The sequence below is a fragment of the Melospiza melodia genome, chromosome 4 (genome assembly GCF_035770615.1).
Source record: "Melospiza melodia melodia isolate bMelMel2 chromosome 4, bMelMel2.pri, whole genome shotgun sequence".
NCBI classification, from domain to species: domain Eukaryota; kingdom Metazoa; phylum Chordata; class Aves; order Passeriformes; family Passerellidae; genus Melospiza; species Melospiza melodia.
Window position 1 is genome coordinate 231518 of NC_086197.1, and position 20358 is coordinate 251875.

The window sequence follows — 20358 nt, forward strand, 5'->3', positions numbered from 1 at the left end:
TGTGGGGCACATGGGGGCTGCAGGTCCCCTCTGTGTGCACTGCCTTGTGTGATCGCTGCAGAAGCTGTTTGGTTATACAAGTGAATGCCTGGGTGATGGCCTTTTGTCCCTATCTTGCTTCTTGTTCAGCTGACAGAATAAGGAAATAGCACCTGAATGGGCAATGTCTCATGGTAGGGATGGGTGGAACTAATGATTTTAAGATCCCTTCCAACCCAAACCATTGCATGCATCGTGAAAGCGATTCCAGTGAAACAATACCTGCCTGGGTTTGCTTTTGCACATTAGCCTGAACACTGCACCTTGTTAGAGTTGTGTGACCCCAGGACAGACAGAGAAGTTGGCAGCAGTGAGCTAGAACGTGCTGCTCGTTCAACTGTCCCAACTTTGTGTAGCCAAAACCAGGTACCCTTGTTCATAGTCGCTGCTACAGTCCGCAACCACCGCTGGAACAAAAGCCTCCATGGGGCTGTTGTAAGGCTGTAGATGATGTTTGCACTGTGTTTAACAGGAGCAAGGATTACAAGTGAAGTATGTTTCCTTAAAGCGCATGCATTTTTCCCTGAACTGAACAAAGGCATGATTCTGAGGCCTCAGATACATTTAAATGTTTTATGCCTACCGACAGAACAGTTATAGCTTAGATTAAATATGGGAATAAAACCTCAAAAGGATCTCCTGATCTGCTAAATATAGGCTGACTGAACAGCTTTGTGGTTTGACCTGATGAAAGGTGGGGCCTTTTAGCTGATTGTTCCTGTCTCAAACATTTCAACATTTTGTTTCTTGTCCAATAGACCTGTCCTGCCTTGATTTTTGATCTATCTTCAATAAAGGCTGACAAGGAAGGTCAGCCAACGAAGGTGTGCTCTGTCATCCTCGGGCACTCAGGCCAGTTCAGCAGCACCCTGAGGCTGGGACAGGTGTGGTTACGTGCCAGAAGGAAGGCAGCACCAGGGGTGGGTACGAGTCACTGCATGGGGCTCTAAGGGGTGCCCTCCTGATCCTCTCAGCTCCCTTTACAGGACAGGTGTGAGGGTCTGGGAATGGCAGACAAAGCTCATGATGAGGTGCAAGGAGCCTGTGCAGGTGCCCTCACCCAGGGCAGAGCAACCCCCCCCTGATAATGAGAGCTGCATCAAGGCCATTGCTGAGGAGAAACAACAGAGGGTGCAGTCACAGGCAAGTTGCTCCTGAGCACCATGAAAGCACCCTGTGCTGGACTCTTTTCAGGAGTGCTTGCTGCCCCCCAGGAGCCCGAGACACAGGTGTCACTGGAGAGCTGACTGCTGTTCAGTGCAGCCTTTGGACTGTGCCCACTCTGGCTCTCTCATGTGGGTACTGGTGATGTGCAACAGGAACCCCAAGTTTGATCAGAGCAGTTTTCAGGCCCCGAGGCAGAATGGAAAAGGTTCAGGAGCACAGGTAGTGTTCTCCTCAAGCCTCCAAGTGATGGGGAGAGATACTGAAAGTGAAAGGCATGCTCAAGACATGGCTCCAGGATTTGTGCCTCCACCAGAACTCTGGTTTTTATACCCATGTGAGAGTCTTCTGTAGAACACAAGTGTGCTAGGATCCGCTGGGCTCCAGTGTGCTGATGGAGGAACTCTGTGGCTGCACTGCATCAGTGTCTCAGGGCAGAGGCAGCCTGCGGGGGAGCTGCAGCACAGGGGAGCTGTGGAACTGCAGGGGAGCTGCAGCACTGCAAGGGGGAACTGAACTGCAGCAGTGCAGGGGAGCTGCAGCACTGCAAGGGAACTGAACTGCAGCACTGCCGGGGAGCTGCAGCACTGGGGCCAGCTCTGGGACTCACGAGTCGAGCAGAGCTGGGGGCTGGGGTGCAGGAAGTGAAAAGTGCTGAAGTTAAAACAGGAACTCGGAGCAGACACAGGCCCAAAGCTGTGCTCAGCAGGTGCCTGAGCAAAAAGCAGCAAGTTTACCAGCAGGAACTGGTGAGCCTTTAAAGGTAAGAAAACTTGAGGGGGTTTTGGTAGTAGAAAGTGAGAAATTACTACAAAAATATGTAGTTTTTGGTGGGCTAAGAGCATGTTTAAGTGGACAGTGCTCAACATTTGCTTCTCAGGCTGTTGTCCTGTCATCATTGTGGTTCTTGTGTTTGAGGCTCTAAACCACCACACTTCCAAATCTACCAGCACACTGTGCTGTGTGGTAGCCCTGTATTTGTGCTGTAGTGGATGTTTTCCTAGGGGAAAATGGGACAAAAAAGGATTGAGGTGCTACCCTGGCTGATATTTTTCATATGGACAGATATTTCTCATATGACAGAGCCTTGTGATGTGATTACAGCCTGTGGTTTGTCATGGTTCCCACAATGCATGGCAAGCAGCTTTGGAGAATGGGGGGTCAAGAACCATTTACAGCAGTATTTAAAACCTTGAACCATCTTATTTGAGCTCAGATCAGCTGCCCTGATGATGAGCAGCCCTGTGCTAGCTGGTTATTATTGCTGGTTTATGCTTTACAAAAATGAGCAGCAAACTTTAAAAATCTTTGACTGAGAGATGCCAAAAAATGAGAGACAGGAAAAGGAGAAGAAAGGTGTTAGAAGGGGCTGTGTTGTCCACATGAGCGTTTCCACAGCCCCTGCTTCTAATTGCAATTAACTGCATCCAGTTTGGCATGGGATTGCTGTCAGTGGGCAATGTCACAGACTGGTTGTGATCCTGAGGCACCTGGAGAAGGCCCAAAACCTAAATACAGACTGTGTATCTGCCTTAGCCCTTCATGTTCTCTCTTAGCTGACTACCTGGCCTTTGTTTGACAAAAGAAAGAATCATCACTGCTGTCCTTATTTGGTTTCTCTTCGCTCCCTGATCTTACAGTGCTGGTTCTCTGGAAAGGACAGCTCGAAACTGAGCAGTGCACTCACTAAACCGGAAGGTTCCTCACTTAAGCAGTCCCATTTTGATGTGGGACTGTTAATGACTTAGCATAAATAGAGAATTATTAATTATTCAGGATAAACAATTTGCTTTCACAGAGGACAACTGCCCTAAGAGCTCAGAGCTGTCTGAGGATTCCACACAGCCATGGGAGTGAGGGGTTAGCACAGCTGGGCACATGGTAAAAGCTGCTGTTAACTGAAGATCCAGCACACAGGAGCTCCCCTCCTTCCTGCTGATTTGGTCACAGTTTGGTGTGATGGAGAACAGGGCCCAGCTCAGTCTTTCCTGCACATTCTCTTCCATCTTTCTCTCTGCCCCACGAAAAGGCTGTTTTGGGCAACACAGAGAACTTGCAGTTCCTCAATACTGCAGGCAGAAAAAGGGGTGGGATATGGAGGGATGGAGCTCTGATGAGAGTGATTGCTCTGGGGTGTACAGGCAGCAAACTAATCTTTTCTCTCTGTCTCTCATTTTGGAAAAACTCAGTTGTTTCGGGGGGGGGGGGGGGTTCATCATGTTGTTTTTACTGTCACCTTGAAAATGAAATGTAGCAGTTTTAGATTTCACATTACTTTTAACTTCCTCTTCCTGGGCCCATCGCTTCCTCCAGGCCTGCAGGAGCAGTTCCACCACAGCCTCAGCCGATTCAGCCCTACATCTCCAGTGCTTTTAGCCCCATTTCGATTTTCTCCATGTGACAGACATGAACCCCACACAGCACTGGTGCTGTCACACCACTGTCCAGCCTTGCTCTGACCCCTCTCTAGGCTATGGGCAGGGATTAAAAGGTTGAAAAACAGACGGAGGCTTGAGGAATCCACCTCAGTTCCAACAGCACAGCGTCATGGTGTTGGAGCATGCCATGGTGTGTGCAACTGAACTAATAGCAGGGATAACTCAGGCAACAGCCTCCCACAGCACAGAAAAATAATGTATGCTGGAAAAGCAGAACCTGGTAACTGGATGCCAGCATTCATTTACATTATAATGTGTGTGCTCCCGCTGCAGTCAGGGTGCATGAAGGCCATGGTTTGCACCTATACTCCTTGTGTGCTTTGCTGTAAGACATGCTGGGGCTCAGGAGCAGCTCTCTTGGGGTGCCCTGTGCCATATGAGGGACAGGTGGCCTGTAAGGGCCCCTTCCAGCCCAGGTTCTGCTGTGACTGAGCGTGAGCCAGCTGTGGCCACCCTGGGTGACAGCATGGACAGCATGTCCCTGTTGTGCAGATGTGGAAAGCAGTTGTGGGACACGACGTGTCGGTGAAGGTGGAGGCTGAGGGAGATGACTGGGACACGGACCCCGATTTCGTGGTGAGTGTCTGGTGTGTAAACTGTTCTACCGATGGTGTGGTGTGGTGTGGAGAGCTCCTGGCCCTGGGCTCCGGCTGCTGGGGCAGGCTCAGGGCTCGGCAGGGCTGCAGCTCAGGTCAGGGTCAGCCCAGGGCCATCAGCCCCTGCCAGGCACTGCCAGCTCACCTGCCTGAGCCACTTCTGACACATCTCCACGTTCAGTCTCCAGAGCGTCCTACACCATTGCATACCCCATGTCTGGCCACAAGTAATGACACTTAAGGAGTACAGAATATGCAGGGTTTCTCCAACCTGCTAGTTTAAGAAACTCCCTTGTTACAAGGGTAACTCCCTTGTCCTCTCTACAACATATGTTACAAGACACAGCAAACAAATTTTCTCTTTCCCACACTGTTCGTAACTGTACAGGATTTCCCTCATTTATCTTTTTTCCAAGTGAAAAGTCCTACTCTGCTTACAGTCAGCTTGTGCAGGTGCAGCTCTGTGCCTCTTACACTCATTTTCTATCTAGTTCAACTCTGAGTTGAGCTGGTGAGAGAGCAGAAGGGTTCAGCCTGGAGAACCCGCTGCATTCATACAGGATCATGGTTTTCATTTTCCATTTATTTCTCTATTACTTTCCAAAAAGGCTCTCCTCTTGGACAAGAGTCCTCTGTTTGTGAGGTTCAGTCTTGCCTAACTATTTCCAGTAAGAAATTCTAGTTTGGGGCAGAAAATCAAATTCCTTTCTCATAGTTTCAAGTTATTAATGTTTTAGGAAAAGTCTATACTGTCAAATTTTTTTGCTTACTTTATTTCTTCTATTTGTGGAAGCATTCAAACAAAGCATAAACACAATAAGACTTGGTATTAACTTTTTCATTCTCTTTCAAATATACATATTTTCAGTTTTATTCTATATTAGGAAATACTTTATTGATGCTTCACTTTATGGAATACATGTTCAGAGATTCCACAAAGCTACCACACGAGGCCGTGATGGCCAGGCCAAGGGCTGGGGTCAGTGCAGTTTCCCAAGCGATTTCCCAAACGGATAATTCTGCACATGCCGGTGTCACCCCGGCTCGTGGGGTGGGCGCGGGACCCCCGGCCCGGTGGGGATGGGGCGCGGGACCCCGGCCGGGCCTGGTCCGTGTGGCCCGGGCCTGGTCTGTGCCGGTCGGGCCTGGTCTGTGCCGGTCGGGCCTGGTGCGTGTGGCCCGGGCCTGGTGCGTGTGGCCCGGGCCTGGTGCGTGTGGCCCAGGCCTGGTGCGTGCGGGCCGGGCCTGGTCCATGCCGGTTGGGCCTGGTCCGTGCAGGCCGGGCTCACGGCCGCCGTTCGTCCGCAGAACGACATCTCCGAGCGGGAGCAGCGCTGGGGAGCCAAAACCATCGAGGGCTCAGGCCGGGCCGAGCACATTGAGTGAGTGCAGCGGGACCGGGACCGGGGCAGGGGAGCAGCCCCGCAGGGACATAGCACAGCTGGTCCTGCCTGTGTGTCCTGCTGGGCTTTGGCTCTGCCAAATCCCACACCTGCCTGCCCTGTCTCTGTCTCCAGCATCCATCAGCTCAGGAACAAGGTATCAGAGGAACACGAGGTTATCAAGAAGAAGGAGCTGGAGACTGGCCCCAAGGCATCCTATGGCTATGGGGGCAAATTTGGAACGGAGCGAGACCGAATGGATAAGGTAACAGCTGTGGGAGGCCTCCCTGAGCTGCAGTGGAAAAGTGCTTTTCTCATAAAGGAGGGGATATCTCTGTTTTCTGGCCTGACCCTGAAGGGGGAGTATGGAGAGTTTGCATGGATTCACACATATCGAGCTAGCCTATTCTCTGTCTCCAGGATCTATTTGAATTCATTTGTGTAACTCCTCTCTACTATTTGCAATGCTCCCTTTAGCTGTGAAAGGCTTTCTGGGGCTGTTCAAACCTGCTGTGTAACAATTAAATCTGGTGCCTCCCTACTTGTTCTTGCAGAACTAATGTGTAGTAATTCCCTCCTCATATTCTGCATTAGAGAGCTCATATCTCCTTGAGATAAAGCCCTAGACATCAGATCTGGTCTATGTTTTGTGATAATCATTATCACGCTTCTTCCTGCACCTTTCAGCATATAATGCTTCTTTCTCAGAAGTGAGATGTTTAAATCGAAATAGAGTTCTATAGGTGTGGTCACTGTGGGATTGAACAACACCAGGATGGCAGGGTGAGAAAACTGTCCTCAAAAATTCCCTGCTCTCCCTGCCAGAGCTGTTGTAGTCAGGAACTGCACATGCTCCTCAGCAGAAGGGGCAGAAGCTGAACACTTGCAGCATCCCGGTGAAACTGGACAAAGGCCAAGAAGTTGCTCAACAAAAGCACCCTCACAGTGGTCCAGCAGAGTCTGAGCACAGCTGTTCCATTGTGGCATAGAGTGTCTGTGGTTCCTGGCCACAGCAGCTCCAGCAGGGAGAGTGGGTTCCTGGCTTGGCCTGTGGCCAGGTTTGCTGGCTCTCACTGTCAGATACAGAAACAGGAAATGGGTGCCAGAGCTCTGCCTGGAGTTCTCGACTCTATGTGCCTGTCTGCACTTTTCTCTTGTCTACCCTGTGATTATCCACCATGCAACTCCACCAGCACTTGAGAGCAGGTGGCATTCAGCATCCCACGCTGTGCTAATGAGCTGGCAATGGGGACATTTGTGAGGTGACAGCCCTCGAGGCTGCTCCCAGCCTCTGAGCAGAGCTGCTGCTGGCAAAGGCCTCGTGGAGAGCCTGGGCACCATGGCCCAGCCAGCTTGGACCTGTCACCTGTGGGTCAGCAGTGTGTGGGAGCAGCTGTGGTGCCTCTGCCTGTCCCCCATGAGTGCTCATGTCACACTCTCTCCCCTCAGTGCGCAGTGGGACACGAGTACGTTGCTGATGTTGGGAAGCACTCCTCGCAGACAGATGCAGCCCAGGGCTTTGGTGGCAAGTTTGGCGTCCAGCGGGACCGAGCCGATAAGGTGTGTTGGACAGTGTGACTGAAACCCAGAGCTGTGGCCTGTGCTGGCCCTGGAGCGCTGCCACACGCCAGCCTGGGGCTGTTCTCACAGCTCAGGGCGTGCAGGGTGTGCCCTGTGCCCTGGTCTCGCTGAGGCACAGCTCAGCTGGTGTGCAGGGCAGTGGCCCCATGGCCTGGGGCACCTGTGGAGGTGGCTGGTGGGCACTGCTGTGGTGGGCCTGTCCCACCCAGGCAGAGCACTCTTTCTCCAGGGGCTGTGGTGTTTGCCCCCGTGTGCTGCAGCACAAGACAGGAGCCAGTGACAGCCTGGCCCCAGGGGAGGGAGGCTGAGACCCATCTTGGCCCTCAGGATGACTGACAGTCCTCCCCTTGTTGTTCCAGTCAGCAGTGGGCTTTGAATACAAAAGTGAGGTGGAGAAGCACTCGTCCCAGAAAGGCAAGTCCACGGGCATATGTGGCCCCTTGATTCTTTGCCCAGCTTCTCTACTGCTCCCAGTATCCTGTGCTGTTGGCTGTGGCACAGTCTCTTGTCTCTTGTTTCAGATTCTGTTCCCAGTCCATCTCCCTTGTGGCCCCATGTGCCACTGTCCTTGGCATGTCTGTTTTCTTCTTTCCTCCTGGCCTGCTGTGTCTCCTGGTGCCCTTTGTCCATTTGCCTTGTGCTCCCATTCCTGTGGGCTCTCATCCGTGGTGCTTCCTGCCATCCACCCTGTCCCCTCAAACCCTTCACTTTCTGTGGTGTTTTCCATAATCTCTGCTGCTGTCCCTTCTCCCTGGGGCTCCTCCCAGGGCTGCTCCCTGTCCCCTCCTCACCAACCCCATCCCAGGGGCAGCATTTGACTCCATGCTCCACCTCAGATTACTCCAAGGGCTTTGGTGGCCGTTACGGAGTGGAAAGGGATAAGGTGGACAAAGCAGCTGTGGGATTTGACTACAAGAGCCAGGCAGAGAAGCATGACTCTCAGAAAGGTGAGCCCTGGCAGCCAGGTGAGCTGGGAAAACTGAGGGAGCTGGAGGGGCTGGAGGTGCTGGTGGGGGAGCCAGCTGAGGAGGGGGAGCAGGCAGTGCCAGGCTGGAGCTGGGCACTGTGCCCACTGCCACTATGGACACTTGCAGGGCAGTGCAGGGCATTTGCAATCTGCTGCAAGAATGGTGGAAGAGTACAGGGAGCTGTTGAGAAGGGCCAGGTGAGGAAAGCCATTGCACAGTGCATGGCTGCTAAGAAGAGGCTAAAGGAAGAGGATCAGAAGGGTTCTGTGGCACAGGCGTCTCTTGGACAGCATATCACCAAAGGAAGGGTGAAGGGGACGCTCAGGCAGGTGCTAATAGCAGGTGGCATATCCCAGGGAGGAGGGAGGGCTGTTGCTGCTACACCGGTGGGGAAATTTGGTCTTGTTCCATGTCTTTCTCTAAGTTCTGGGCATGGAAAACCTGTGAGAACAGCCTGAGCTCACACTGCTGCCACTTGTCTCTTTCCCTCACTTGTGTGTTCTCTTCCATGCCCTGATCTGGATCCTTGTGGCTGAAGACTATTCTGTGGGCTTTGGTGGGAAGTTTGGGGTCCAGAGGGATCGCCAGGACAAGAATGCCCTTGGCTGGGACCATCAGGAAGAAGTGCAGCCCCATGCATCCCAAAGAGGTCGGGCAATATTGCCAGAGGTGGCAGCAGTTTCCCTGGAGCACACACAGGCCTGTGTCTGGAGCTTGTGGTTCATAATAAGAGATCCAGCTGCTGGTTCATAGTAAGAGATCCAGCTGCTGAAAGCAGAATGTGTCCGGCACGTTGCAGACACAGTGAACCCCAAAGCACAAGGGCAGAGTCGGGCGGAGCTTGGATCAGTGGGGGACACGCAGTGTGGCTCCCTCAGTCAGGTCAGGACTCCCAGACTCTGCCTTTCCCTGTGAGGGACGCTCCTAACCATGAGCTCATTGTAACCTCCCTGCCCCGATTCCACCCAGATTTGCTCTTTGCACACATGGGACACACACTGAAGGCACGAGCTGTCACAGAGGAACGAGGCAGAGCAGATCTCAGGAGTGCCTTGTGTGCAGCATGTTTGAGCTGGGCCACGCTGGGATGACTGGGCTCACCCTGGTGCCTTGGGCTCAGGCTGGCAGCTACAGCCCTGCACACCTGTGCCCTCAGCTGAAAGGAGGGAGGGATTGGTCCTAAAAGCTGCTGTCCAGAGCACTTAGCTTTATCTGTGTCTCATCACATATGGAATTAACTAGAGATAATAACACATGCAAACTCATTTCACTGGTCACAGCATACTGAAGTCAGAAGCGTACTCAAAATACAAAATACTCTAAAATAACTTTTTTTTTTTTCCATATAGACTATGCCAAGGGATTTGGAGGCCGTTTTGGGGTCCAGAAGGATAGAGTGGATAAGGTAAGACTGCTGCAGCCTGCGATTTCTTCCTTGTAACCACTGCTTTTTGCCCAGCTGAAAGAGAAGATTCCCCCAGTGGAGCTGAGGTCCCAGTACCCAGTGCAGAGCTGTGGAACCAGAGGGTGCAGAGGAATGCAGCCTGGGGAGACTGTAATGCAGGAATTCCTCATGGCTCTCTGTCACCTCTCACTTCTCTGCTGTTTGTTACCCTCTGCAGGCTTTTCACTCCTATCAAGGAGTGCCTCATGGTCTGCTCAGGTGCTAAATCTTCCTGCACACCTTGACAAACTCCAGCAGGGATGGGATGGCATAGATCAATCTGCTGTGCATGAGAAGAGGTCACCAAGTTGCTGGTTCAGGTTTTCTGTTTGGGCTGACGCCAAGCAAAGCTTCATCTGCTGTCCCATCTCAGAGTGGGGTGACAGGCACTGGGACCAGTTCTGTGCTTGGCAGCTGCCCTGAGGGCTTGGTCCCCACGGTGGGGCCAGAGTGGCTGTGATCTGCATGCATGTGATAGCCTAAAAGATGCAGATCCTGGGGCTTGGGGCATTTGGAAGAGGAGTGAGGGTGCCTTCCCTGAGACCTCCTTCCTTTGCTGGGGCACGGGCTGTGTTTGGTACAGCAGCAGCGTCACCGTGCTCGGGAGCACGAGGAAGCAGGGGGGATGCAAACACAGTGAAACCACCCCCGTGGTCCTGTCCATGCTGGCTGGACCTGCCTCAGAGAGGGAATGCTGTCCTGCCCTCACAAGAGATTCGTGCTAGCTCTGAATTTAGCCAAATGGAAGTGCACTGACAAAAGGCACACCTTGTATGTGGTCAAAAACAACATGCAAAAGCACATGAGGACTGGGTAAAAGGGTTGTGGCTCTTTTGGGAAGCAGGATGCAGAGAGGAGATAAGCAGTTCTTGTTTGGCTGAAAGTGAACATGAATTTGTGCATTTTAAGAATACTGAAGCATAAACAAACATGGTAAAAATAAGGTTTATTTGGGCAAGTAACAAGTTTCAGATTGCCTGGTCTTCAGGAATTGAGAAATGCTGAATTTGCTGCACCAGAGCAGAGCATAACAGACTCTCAGGCAGCCTGAACTCCCCTTTGGTAAAGTTCTGGACACTCAGTATCAGACTAAAGCTCACACAAAATAAAAATGCTGTCATATACACAGCATGTCCAGGCTTCTGCTGTGACCTGTGGACACCTGGTTCTGAGCCTGCAGGCTGGTTTACCTGCTCAGGTGTGTTCTCTGCAGGGAGGGCAGAGCTGCTGTTGTGCTCCATGGCTGCAGTCAGCTATCGTAGCATGGGTCCCCACTGGGTAATAATTAGCATTGACTCCATGATTCTAGAGGGCTGATCAATCGCTTTATTATACTGTACTATGCTTGTTAAGAACTCATCGTCCTTTGCAGACAGTCCAATTCAGACAGACCAGATTGGTCAATTGAATCTAAACACTATCACTAGCAGCCAGTCAAGAAATCAACCTTTAGTGAACAAATCTCCATAACACATTCTACATGTTCACAACAACAAGTACAATAAATGAAGATAGGAAGTGTTTAACATTCTTTTCTCCCATCTTCTCACAGCCTTCCCCAGCACAATGCCTGGGAAAGTTGTGCCTTGCTCTTGTTGTGCCTTGCCACGGTCGGCCACCAGCCTATTGTGACACCTGCAGGCAGCCCTTGCTGAAAGTGTCAGGCTGAGAAGTGGCTCCTACCTGCTCGTTCCTTTGTGCATGAAAGAGTTTTCTCATGAAAGCATATAAACCCTTAAGCCTTTTGGCTTTCCTGCACCCTCCCCACCAATCCTGTTCCCAGCCCAGCCTCTCTCCATCCCTCCTGAAGCCGGTGGTGCCGCAGGTGTTTGCACACAGGTGCTGCTTTCCAGCCTGTGCCCCTGCACACCCGTGGCAGGTGAGGCAGCTGTGAGGCCAGCAGGGAAGTGCTTCCAGGCCTCGTGCCACAGGGGGGATGCACAGTGTCCCTGCTCTCTGCTACGGTACAGGGAGCATCCCCAGCCCTGCTGTCCTGTGTCTCTGCTCAGCCTTCCCCGCTGGGCTCCACAGCACCTTTCCAGCTCTCTTGGGCAGGGACACCTGTGTCCTTGGCTGGGGGGGCGACAGGCACATCCCCAGGACAGGGAGGTGTCAGAAGGGGGGGACTGCAGCCAACAGCCTCCCCAGGGCAGGTGTGCAGGTGAGGACAAAAGTACCTGGGAGCAAAGCCTGTCATCACCAGTACCCAAAGACAGCACTGGCATTGCCCAATGGGCTGAGCAGTTCTTTTTCACTTCCTCTTGCAGAGTGCTGCTGGCTTTGATGAGATGGCAGCTCCCACCTCCTCCTATGAGAAAACAAGACCCCTGGAGACAGGTGAGACCTGAGCACTAGCTCTGGGCTTAGGAAGCTGTGTGCCTCACAGTCCTGCTGTGGCAGCCCGCTGGCAGGTGTGTGCTGTGGTGGGATAACCTGTGCTGGAGGGCAGGAGAAGGAGGCTGACTGCAAGTTTCTCGGGAAGAGGCAGAGGTCTGGGTTTCTCCGGGGTGCTGGGGGTGGTGGAAGGAAGAGGCAGGCTGGGTCAATGAGCTGTGTCCTCACAGGAGCCTGCAGTGGCGCCAGCAGCCTGCGGCTGCGGTTTGAGCACATGGCGCAGTCGGCAGAGGAGGAGAGCAGGAGGCAGGCCCAGGAGGAGAGCAGGAGGCGGGAGCACCGGCGGGCTCAGGTGAGCCAGGGCTGTCCTGCTGGGTCCTCCAAGACTCGTGACACTGACTTTTCTTCAGAGCCTTGCAGCTCCTTCTGTCTAGTCTCTTGAGGGTAACCTCCTGCCTGAACTGCTTCCCTCCATCTGCCAAGGATGGCCACTGAGCTTCACAGTTGTCACTGGACTTTCCTTTTCAGCAGAGCAAACACTCATACAGGGACATACCTGCACTCAACCTGTGCTCTGGCCTCAGCTTCTTTTGCCTCAGGTGCCTGGCACACAGTGTGGTTACTGCTCCCCAGCGCTGCTTTCCCAGCAGTCTGTGTGGGATGCATCCCAGCAAACTGGATATGGCCCCAGCCCCTGTGTCTGCCTGCCTTCCCCCTGGTGCTGTTCCTGCACTCAGAGGACAGTGGGGTGTTAGGGATGGAGCTGTCCCCCCACATTGCTCCTCTTTGGGGCTGCCCAGCTGTTGTCACCAACCTGTGAGTGCCTAGGCCCAGAGCAGGTTTGTAGGTGGAGGAGAACATTCTGAGCTGCTCTGTTGGGAACGTGAACAGCCATTGTTCAAATGGACTGAGCAGTCTGATGGCTTTTCTCCAGCAGGAAATCCCTCCCAGAGAGAAGGAGCCCGCTGGGACTGGGGCAGCCCCTGCAGCCGTGCCAGCAGGGGCACCCAGGGGCGCTGCTGGGGACCAGCCCATGTCACCAGGAGAGCAGGTGCCCGGGAGCCTGGGAGAGCTGGGAGGGAGCAGCAGAGGGGATTGCACCTGGAAGGAGCTGTGCTTTGTGTGCAGCCCTGCAGGGAGACGTGGAGCCGCAGGGTGGGGGAGGCTTGGGAAGGATAAGGGGGAGCACTGGGCTGGGGGTGGGCCATGGCTGCACAGCACCTGAGCCCGTGGGACACTGCTGAGCCCGTGGGACACTGCTGAGCCCGTGGGACACTGCTGAGCCCGTGGGACACGGCTGAGCCCATGGGACACTGCTGAGCCCATGGGACACTGCTGAGCCCGTGGGACACTGCTGAGCCCGTGGGACACTGCTGAGCCCATGGGACACTGCTGAGCCCGTGGGACACTGCTGAGCCCGTGGGACACTGCTGAGCCCAAGGGACACAGCTGAGCCCAAGGGACACAGCTGAGCCCATGGGACACTGCTGAGCCCAAGGGACACTGCTGAGCCCGTGGGACACGGCTGAGCCCGTGGGACACTGCTGAGCCCGTGGGACACTGCTGAGCCCGTGGGACACTGCTGAGCCCAAGGGACACAGCTGAGCCCGTGGGACACGGCTGAGCCCGTGGGACACGGCTGAGCCCATGGGACACTGCTGAGCCCATGGGACACGGCTGAGCCCATGGGACACTGCTGAGCCCATGGGACACTGCTGAGCCTGTGGGACACGGCTGAGCCCGTGGGACACTGCTGAGCCCGTGGGACACTGCTGAGCCCGTGGGACACTGCTGAGCCCGTGGGACACGGCTGAGCCCGTGGGACACTGCTGAGCCTGTGGGACACTGCTGAGCCCGTGGGACACTGCTGAGCCCGTGGGACACGGCTGAGCCCATGGGACACTGCTGAGCCCATGGGACACTGCTGAGCCCGTGGGACACGGCTGAGCCCGTGGGACACTGCTGAGCCCGTGGGACACTGCTGAGCCCATGGGACACGGCTGAGCCCATGGGACACTGCTGAGCCCATGGGACACTGCTGAGCCCGTGGGACACGGCTGAGCCCGTGGGACACTGCTGAGCCCGTGGGACACTGCTGAGCCCGTGGGACACGGCTGAGCCTGTGGGACACTGCTGAGCCCGTGGGACACGGCTGAGCCCGTGGGACACTGCTGAGCCCGTGGGACACGGCTGAGCCCGTGGGACACTGCTGAGCCCATGGGACACAGCTGAGCCCAAGGGACACAGCTGAGCCCAAGGGACACAGCTGAGCCCAAGGGACATTGCTGAGCCCGTGGGACATTGCTGAGCCCGTGGGACACGGCTGAGCCCGTGGGACACTGCTGAGCCCGTGGGACACAGCTGAGCCCATGGGACACGGCTGAGCCCGTGGGACACGGCTGAGCCCGTGGGACACTGCTGAGCCCGTGGGACACGGCTGAGCCCATGGGACACAGCTGAGCCCGTGGGACATTGCTGAGCCCATGGGACAAGCTCTGGGAGCGGGTCGGTGCAGTGGCACTGCCACTGGCTGTGGTCAAGTAGGAACAGAGTTCAGACATGTGAGTCCTAAGGGTCTCTGGGCCAATCCCAGCTGCTGGTTCAGCACAGCCCGAGCAGCTCAGCTGTTTCCCTGGTGTGCAGGGAATGGTGTTCCTTTTGTGCCCTGGCAGCAGTAAAGGGGCTGCCTCGTGTCAGGTGCTGGGAGTCACCAAAGAGCTGCCTGTGGTGGGTGCGTTGCAGGTGACTTTGCTGTCCCTTTCCCACCTCACGGCAGGACCCCAATAGGGAGGATGAAGAAGTACCACCCACTTTGCCACCAAGGCCAGCAGATCTGGACGCAGAGCTGTGCAAGGTCCCCAGCCAGGATCAGCCCACCTACAATGAAAGTTTGGATGTTGGTGGGGACTATGAAGAGCTGCCAGAGCCCTCTGACTACTGTGACAGCACCAGTGGAGGTGCTGAGTATGAGGAGCTGCCAGCCCCGCTGGGGAAGCTGGATGCCACCTACGACTTTGGAGGAGATGGAGGTGAAGACTACGAGGTGATCCTTCCTCAGGAGCCCAGAGAGAGCCATCCCCACCTGGGTGAGTACTGATGGAATAGCCAGTGTCTTGGGAAGCTCATACCTGTCCACTAACCTCACTGGATGTATGGGACAAACTGCAGAGGGAATTTTTATCCTGAAATCTACTGTGGTCAGGATAGCAGCTTCTGTGGTGGAGACTTGGTTGTGTCCTGCTCCCCTGCCCAGCTCTAAGGTGCAGATGAGGTGCATGGGATGCTGGAGTGGACAGCAGGAATCGGCTGGATCAGGGTCTGGGCAGGGGGCTGCCCCAGCCCCGGGAGAAGCTGGATGTGGACCAATGCTCTGGCTGCAGTTTCCTGGCAAGTGCTGCCCTGGGGCCTGGGGGTGCCTCTGGTTCAGCCCATTGTTCATATGGCTGCTGTTCTGGGGACCTGCTCTAGACCTGGTGGGGTCTCTGGTGTGGGGAGTGCAGGTGGCCTTTGTCCACACCCAGGAGCAAACTGCATGGGCTGCTGTCACTGCTCCCATCACACACAGCTGCCATTGTGGCAAGTGAAGAGCTTGTAGCTATTCCCAGCCTTTTTCCTGGGACAGGAGCATGAAAATCAGGGTCCAACTGTCTCCCTGAGGGAGGGGAGGGAAGTCAGTCCTTGCTCTGGGCTGTGGTGCACCTCTCCTTGCTGACAGGGCTTCCCAGAGCTGGGCTGGAGGGTGGCACTGAGCAGGACTGTGTGGATGCTGCAGCCTGTGTCTCACCTGTGTGTCCTGTGTGCTGCAGGGAGCGCGGCCCACGGCCCCGAGGGGCAGAGCCCCGGGATGTGCGCGGTGGCTCTCTATGATTACCAAGGAGGTGGGTCTGCCCCGGCGCTGTGCACGGCGGGGTCAGGGACTGCGACTCGCTGCTTTGCATTTCTTCCTCCTGGGAAGCAGAGTGACACCTGGCTTGGGAACATCATGGTGTAGGAATGCCATTCTCCAGTTTAGAACTACCAGCAAGCATCGCTTCTCTCCAATTGGAGGCACAGAAAGGCAAAGATCACAGGCTGAGACAGCGACAATTTCGGAAACAGCAATAAGAAAGCGAAAAGTAACAGCAACAATGTTAATAACAAAAGATATAACAAAATAAATTTTTCACATGGAAAAACACCCACCAATAGACAATATTGGGTGGCTCCCTCCACCATATTTTCTCAACCCAGTGTTCCTTGGAATCAAGAGTCCCTTTCTCCCACCCTGGCAATGACATGAGGTGGTACAGAATAACCTCCGTGTCGTGGCCATGGCCCCTCCCAGCAACTGCAGAAAATTAGCCTTGTCCTGGCCCAGAGCAGGACAGCAACAGAGAAACTTCATCTTTCATCTGTGAGGTCTTGCTCTTTCTCTGCTTTATCTGTGCTGTGGGATGGGGTTGGGTGAAGTAAACTCTTGGGGTTACCAGAGCACTTCTGCCTGGGGGAAGGTGGGAGGAAGAGCATGAACCAGCTCTCTCTGGGGTTCTTTTTGCATTGTGACTGTCTTTTCTTGAATTTTTTTGCAGATGGAGATGATGAGATTTCTTTTGATCCTGATGACACAATCACGCACATTGAGATGGTGGATGAAGGCTGGTGGCGGGGACAGTGCCATGGCAGAGTCGGCCTCTTCCCAGCAAATTATGTGAAGCTTCTGCAATGAAATTAGCACAGTGCAAGCTGCTTCCCTCCCAACTTCTGCCTCTGTCATGGTTTGACACTGGCCAAATGCCAGACACCCACAAAAGTCACTCATCCACCCTCCTCTGCCACAACTTTGCAGAGGAGAGAAAAATTTAATGAAGGCTTTGTGAGGATTGGGAGAAAACACTCCAAGGGCAAAATAGGCTTGACTTAGAGGTACAAAGTGAATTTATTACTAACAGAGCCAGAGGAGGATAATGAGAAATAAAAGAAGCCCTTAAAACACGTTTTCTTCCCCCTAGTCCTCCCTCCTTCCCACCAACAGTGCAGGGAGACAGGGCATGGGAGTTTTGGTGGTTTCATCACTGAGATTTTCTTCCACTGCTCCGGGAGAGGAGTCCTTCCCCTGTGAGACTGTGAGGTCCCTCCAGTGGGAGACAGCTCTCTGTGAATTTCTCTGGCACAGGTCCACTCTCATGAGCAGCAATCCTCCCAAACTGCTGCAGCGTGGGTTGCTGTTCCACGGGGTGCAGCCCTCCAAGGACAGGCTGCTCCAGCCTGGGAGCAGGGCCCCTCTCCCCTGGGGCTGCCACTGGAGCACAGCCTCCTGCAGGCATCACCTGCTCTGGCACGGGCACCTCACCCTGGGCTGTGGCTGGATCTCTGCATCCCCATGGATCCCCACAGGCTGTGGGTGGATCTCTGCATCCTTCATGGATCTCTGCATCCCCATGGATCCCCACAGGCTGTGGCTGGATCTCTGCATCCCTCGTGGATCCCATGGGCTGTGGGTGGATCTCTGCATCCCCCATGGAATTTTCAGAGCCACCAGAGGTTGGCTCTGCTGGACATGGTGGAAGCTTCCAGCAGCTTCTCACAGAAGGCACCTCTGTGCCCCCCCCCACCAAAAACCAGGCCGTGCAAAACCAACACGTTCCACCTCTTGTGAGTCTCATATTGAAGAAGAAGATCAAAACGAAGTGGGCACAGTTTGTTTTGTTTTTTTCCAGCCAGAGAAGAGGGGGAGGTGAGAACATGTGAGGCAAACAACCTGGAGACAGCAGGGTCAGTGGGGAAGGAAGGGCAGGAGGTGCACCAGGTGCCAGAGCTGAGATCCCTCTGCAGGCCGTAGTGAGACCATGGTGTGAAGTGTTTTCTCACAGTCCTTAACTCATGAACTCTCCATTTAATTTTTTTCCCTCCTCTGTGGCTTTTGTGGGTGCATGGCATTTGGCCAGTGTCAAAGTACAGCAGCCTCTCTCTGCTTTAGCCTTTTCTGTGTTATCAGCTTCATTTGGATCAGCTTGGTACATCCACATTCAGAGAAATATCAAGGGGCAAATTGGCAGTGCCAGAGGGAATGTTTTGTCTTATGCCCAAGAGGATTTTGATTCCCATCCACTTCCAGGGGGAAAGGTGGGATGGTTTAAGAGCATATGAGTGCAATGCAAGGTCTCTTCTATCGAGGCTGCCCCACCTGTCAGCCAGCAAGCCTGCAGGAGTGTGTCCTGTTCCCAGTGGGGCAATTCCCAGAGCAGAAATACCAAATCTAGTCCAGGCAAGGCAGAAGGGATGTGAGCTGTAGGACCTTTGTCAGTTGCTGTGGCCCTGAATCTCATCCTAATCAGGGATCAGGGAAAAGAGCCCTGGGAAAGCCAAATTTGTGTTTATTCCAAGGAAGGGTTTCCATTTTTAGGACGAGCTGTGTTTGCAGCGTGGACCAGAGAAACATGAACATGGTCTGTGTGACCCTTTTGGGCACAGGTGTGTCTGTGCCTCCCTCCCAGCTTCTGCTCTGGCCTGGCTCAAGCCATGTCCCCGTGATTCTGTGACAGCTCGTGTCCTCTGTGCCTGCTGGAGCCTCCTGAAAAGCCTGATTCTTCATCACAGATGTGAGGAAAAGGCTGGGCGTGTGGGAAGCAGGACAGCAGAAAACATTTTACTGCTGATTTTTAAAAAACAGTTTTCAGAAATGCAAAAGTAAAGCCCTCCCTCAAGCCAGTACCTCTTAGGTGGATGTTCAGCTGTGGGAACTGTTCCTCTATGGGATGCAGGTACCATCACTGCAGGAATAAACCAGGGACAGCTGAGTAGAACAGCACCTGAGGGGCTGAGGGGCTGTGGGAGCACACCTGAGGGACTGAGAGGCTGCAGGAACACCTGAGGAACTGTGTGAGCACAGCCCATCACTGCCACTGCCAGCAGCGTGTGCAGAGGGTGCCTCTGTGGCACCAAAGCTTTAGAGTTCAGTGTGGTTCTCAGGTGAGCCCTGGACCACCCTGCAGTTGGCCAAGCCTGCACTACCTGTGGAGGAGTGTGGCATTCCTGCTCAGTGTTTGATCCTGGGCACACTCACAGGAAAGGTGCATTGGGATTCAGGTTAAAAATTATCAATTTTAATGTAACTTTTCCGGAGGTTTCTTGTTTGGGTTTCTGGTTGGCTGGCTTTGGGGCTTTTGTTTGGAGTGCTTTGGGTTTTTTGTTTCTCTGAGGCAACTTGCCCAGTCTTTTTCCTTGTGTGGTTTCTGCTGTTTCCTGCTGTCCCATTCCAGGGGCTCCTTAGAAAGGTGTCCACTGGTCAGACTGATGTGCCCAGTGACACTGCACTGAGGGTGCTTCAAGGACTTTTTAGAGTCCAGAAGGGTGTATAGCAGGGAGGGCTGAGGGGCTCACAGCCTGTCTGGATAGGAGCAACAGCCCAACCCAACAGGTGCGTTACAGAAACATTTCTTTTCCTGAAGCGTAAAATCAGCACATGTTGTGCACTAAGAAATGGCAAACTGCTCTCTCTCAGCAAGGCTGTGTGCCTCCTAGTCCCAGCTCTGACTCTCCAGTGGGTTTCTTTGGGAACAGATTAGATCCTGTCGGGTATCTCTTGGTAACTGAGCTACAGATGAGTGTGTTTGGGTTGTGTGACTGCAGGTGTCACCTGCCTGTGTCATCTCCCTTGCCCCGGTGAGCCCGTGCTCCTGGCTCCGCTCATGTGCCTCATGTGCACACCTGCAGATTGGGCTGCTGCCCCCACAGCCACAGAATCATCTGAGCTTGGGCCCAGCTGCAGACCCCCGGCCAGTCACCCAGAGCCACAGCACACACCACAGCTGCACAGGGAAACTTTTCTGGCCATAAAGCAAAGCATTTCCGGTGAGGAGTTCAGTGCCACCAGCTCTCGGCTCAGTGCCGAGACCTCCGTGTCCGAGTGCAGCACTGAGGCCGTGGGCGGCCTGTGCGAGCCGCTGTGCTTATGTGCAGAGCGCTGCAGAGCCTCCCTGGCAGCCTGGGGAAACCCAGCAGACATCAGATTTGAAGCCAAGGCACATGGGGACAGTGGATGGTGGGACAGCCCCTCTTGCCCAGGCCAGGTTTTCCAGTCCAAGGCACTGCCCTTGTTCTGCACAGAGCCTGACTCAAGCCCTGGGGCAGAGCTCGTGGCTATGCTCAGGGTCAGCACGTGTCCGGCTCCACATGAATTTGCCTTTTGCAGAGCTGCCTGGAAGGAGCACAGCTGCAGCACGTGGCGTCTGGAAAATAAAGACAGAATTCTGGACCTGTAGCCTTGTTCCTTGCTTTATTTTGCCATTCTGCTCTCAGTGATGCGCTGCAGGTGAGGTGAGTGATGGCAGAGAGCCACGTGCTTGGGCTGGGAGCCCCGGGCTCGCTGCGCTGTCACAGACGTCCCACGCAGGGACATTGCAGTGCTGGCAGCCTGCGGCAGCCCTGGCGCTG

The 20358-nt window shown here is 54.3% G+C and overlaps 1 protein-coding gene across 4 annotated transcripts; it reads left to right on the forward strand.

Moving 5' to 3' along the window:
• Positions 1-32: 32 nt before the first annotated feature.
• On the forward strand, positions 33-20185 carry HCLS1 (hematopoietic cell-specific Lyn substrate 1). 4 transcript variants are annotated; one of them, XM_063153569.1, is made up of 15 exons: positions 33-959; positions 4134-4217; positions 5546-5619; positions 5755-5884; positions 7069-7179; positions 7560-7614; positions 8037-8147; positions 8707-8817; positions 9518-9573; positions 11880-11949; positions 12177-12298; positions 12881-12997; positions 14723-15032; positions 15753-15824; positions 16515-20185. In XM_063153569.1, the coding sequence occupies exons 2-15, from the start codon at positions 4134-4136 to the stop codon at positions 16649-16651; spliced, it is 1560 nt and encodes a 519-aa protein (XP_063009639.1). In that variant the 5' UTR covers positions 33-959; the 3' UTR covers positions 16652-20185. The 4 variants fall into 4 exon arrangements, with proteins under 4 accessions (XP_063009639.1, XP_063009638.1, XP_063009640.1 ...); XM_063153568.1 differs by lacking the exon at positions 33-959 and adding an exon at positions 1819-1966; XM_063153570.1 differs by lacking the exon at positions 33-959 and adding an exon at positions 1819-1966 and having other exon boundaries at positions 12884-12997.
• The last annotated feature ends 173 nt before the right edge of the window (positions 20186-20358 follow it).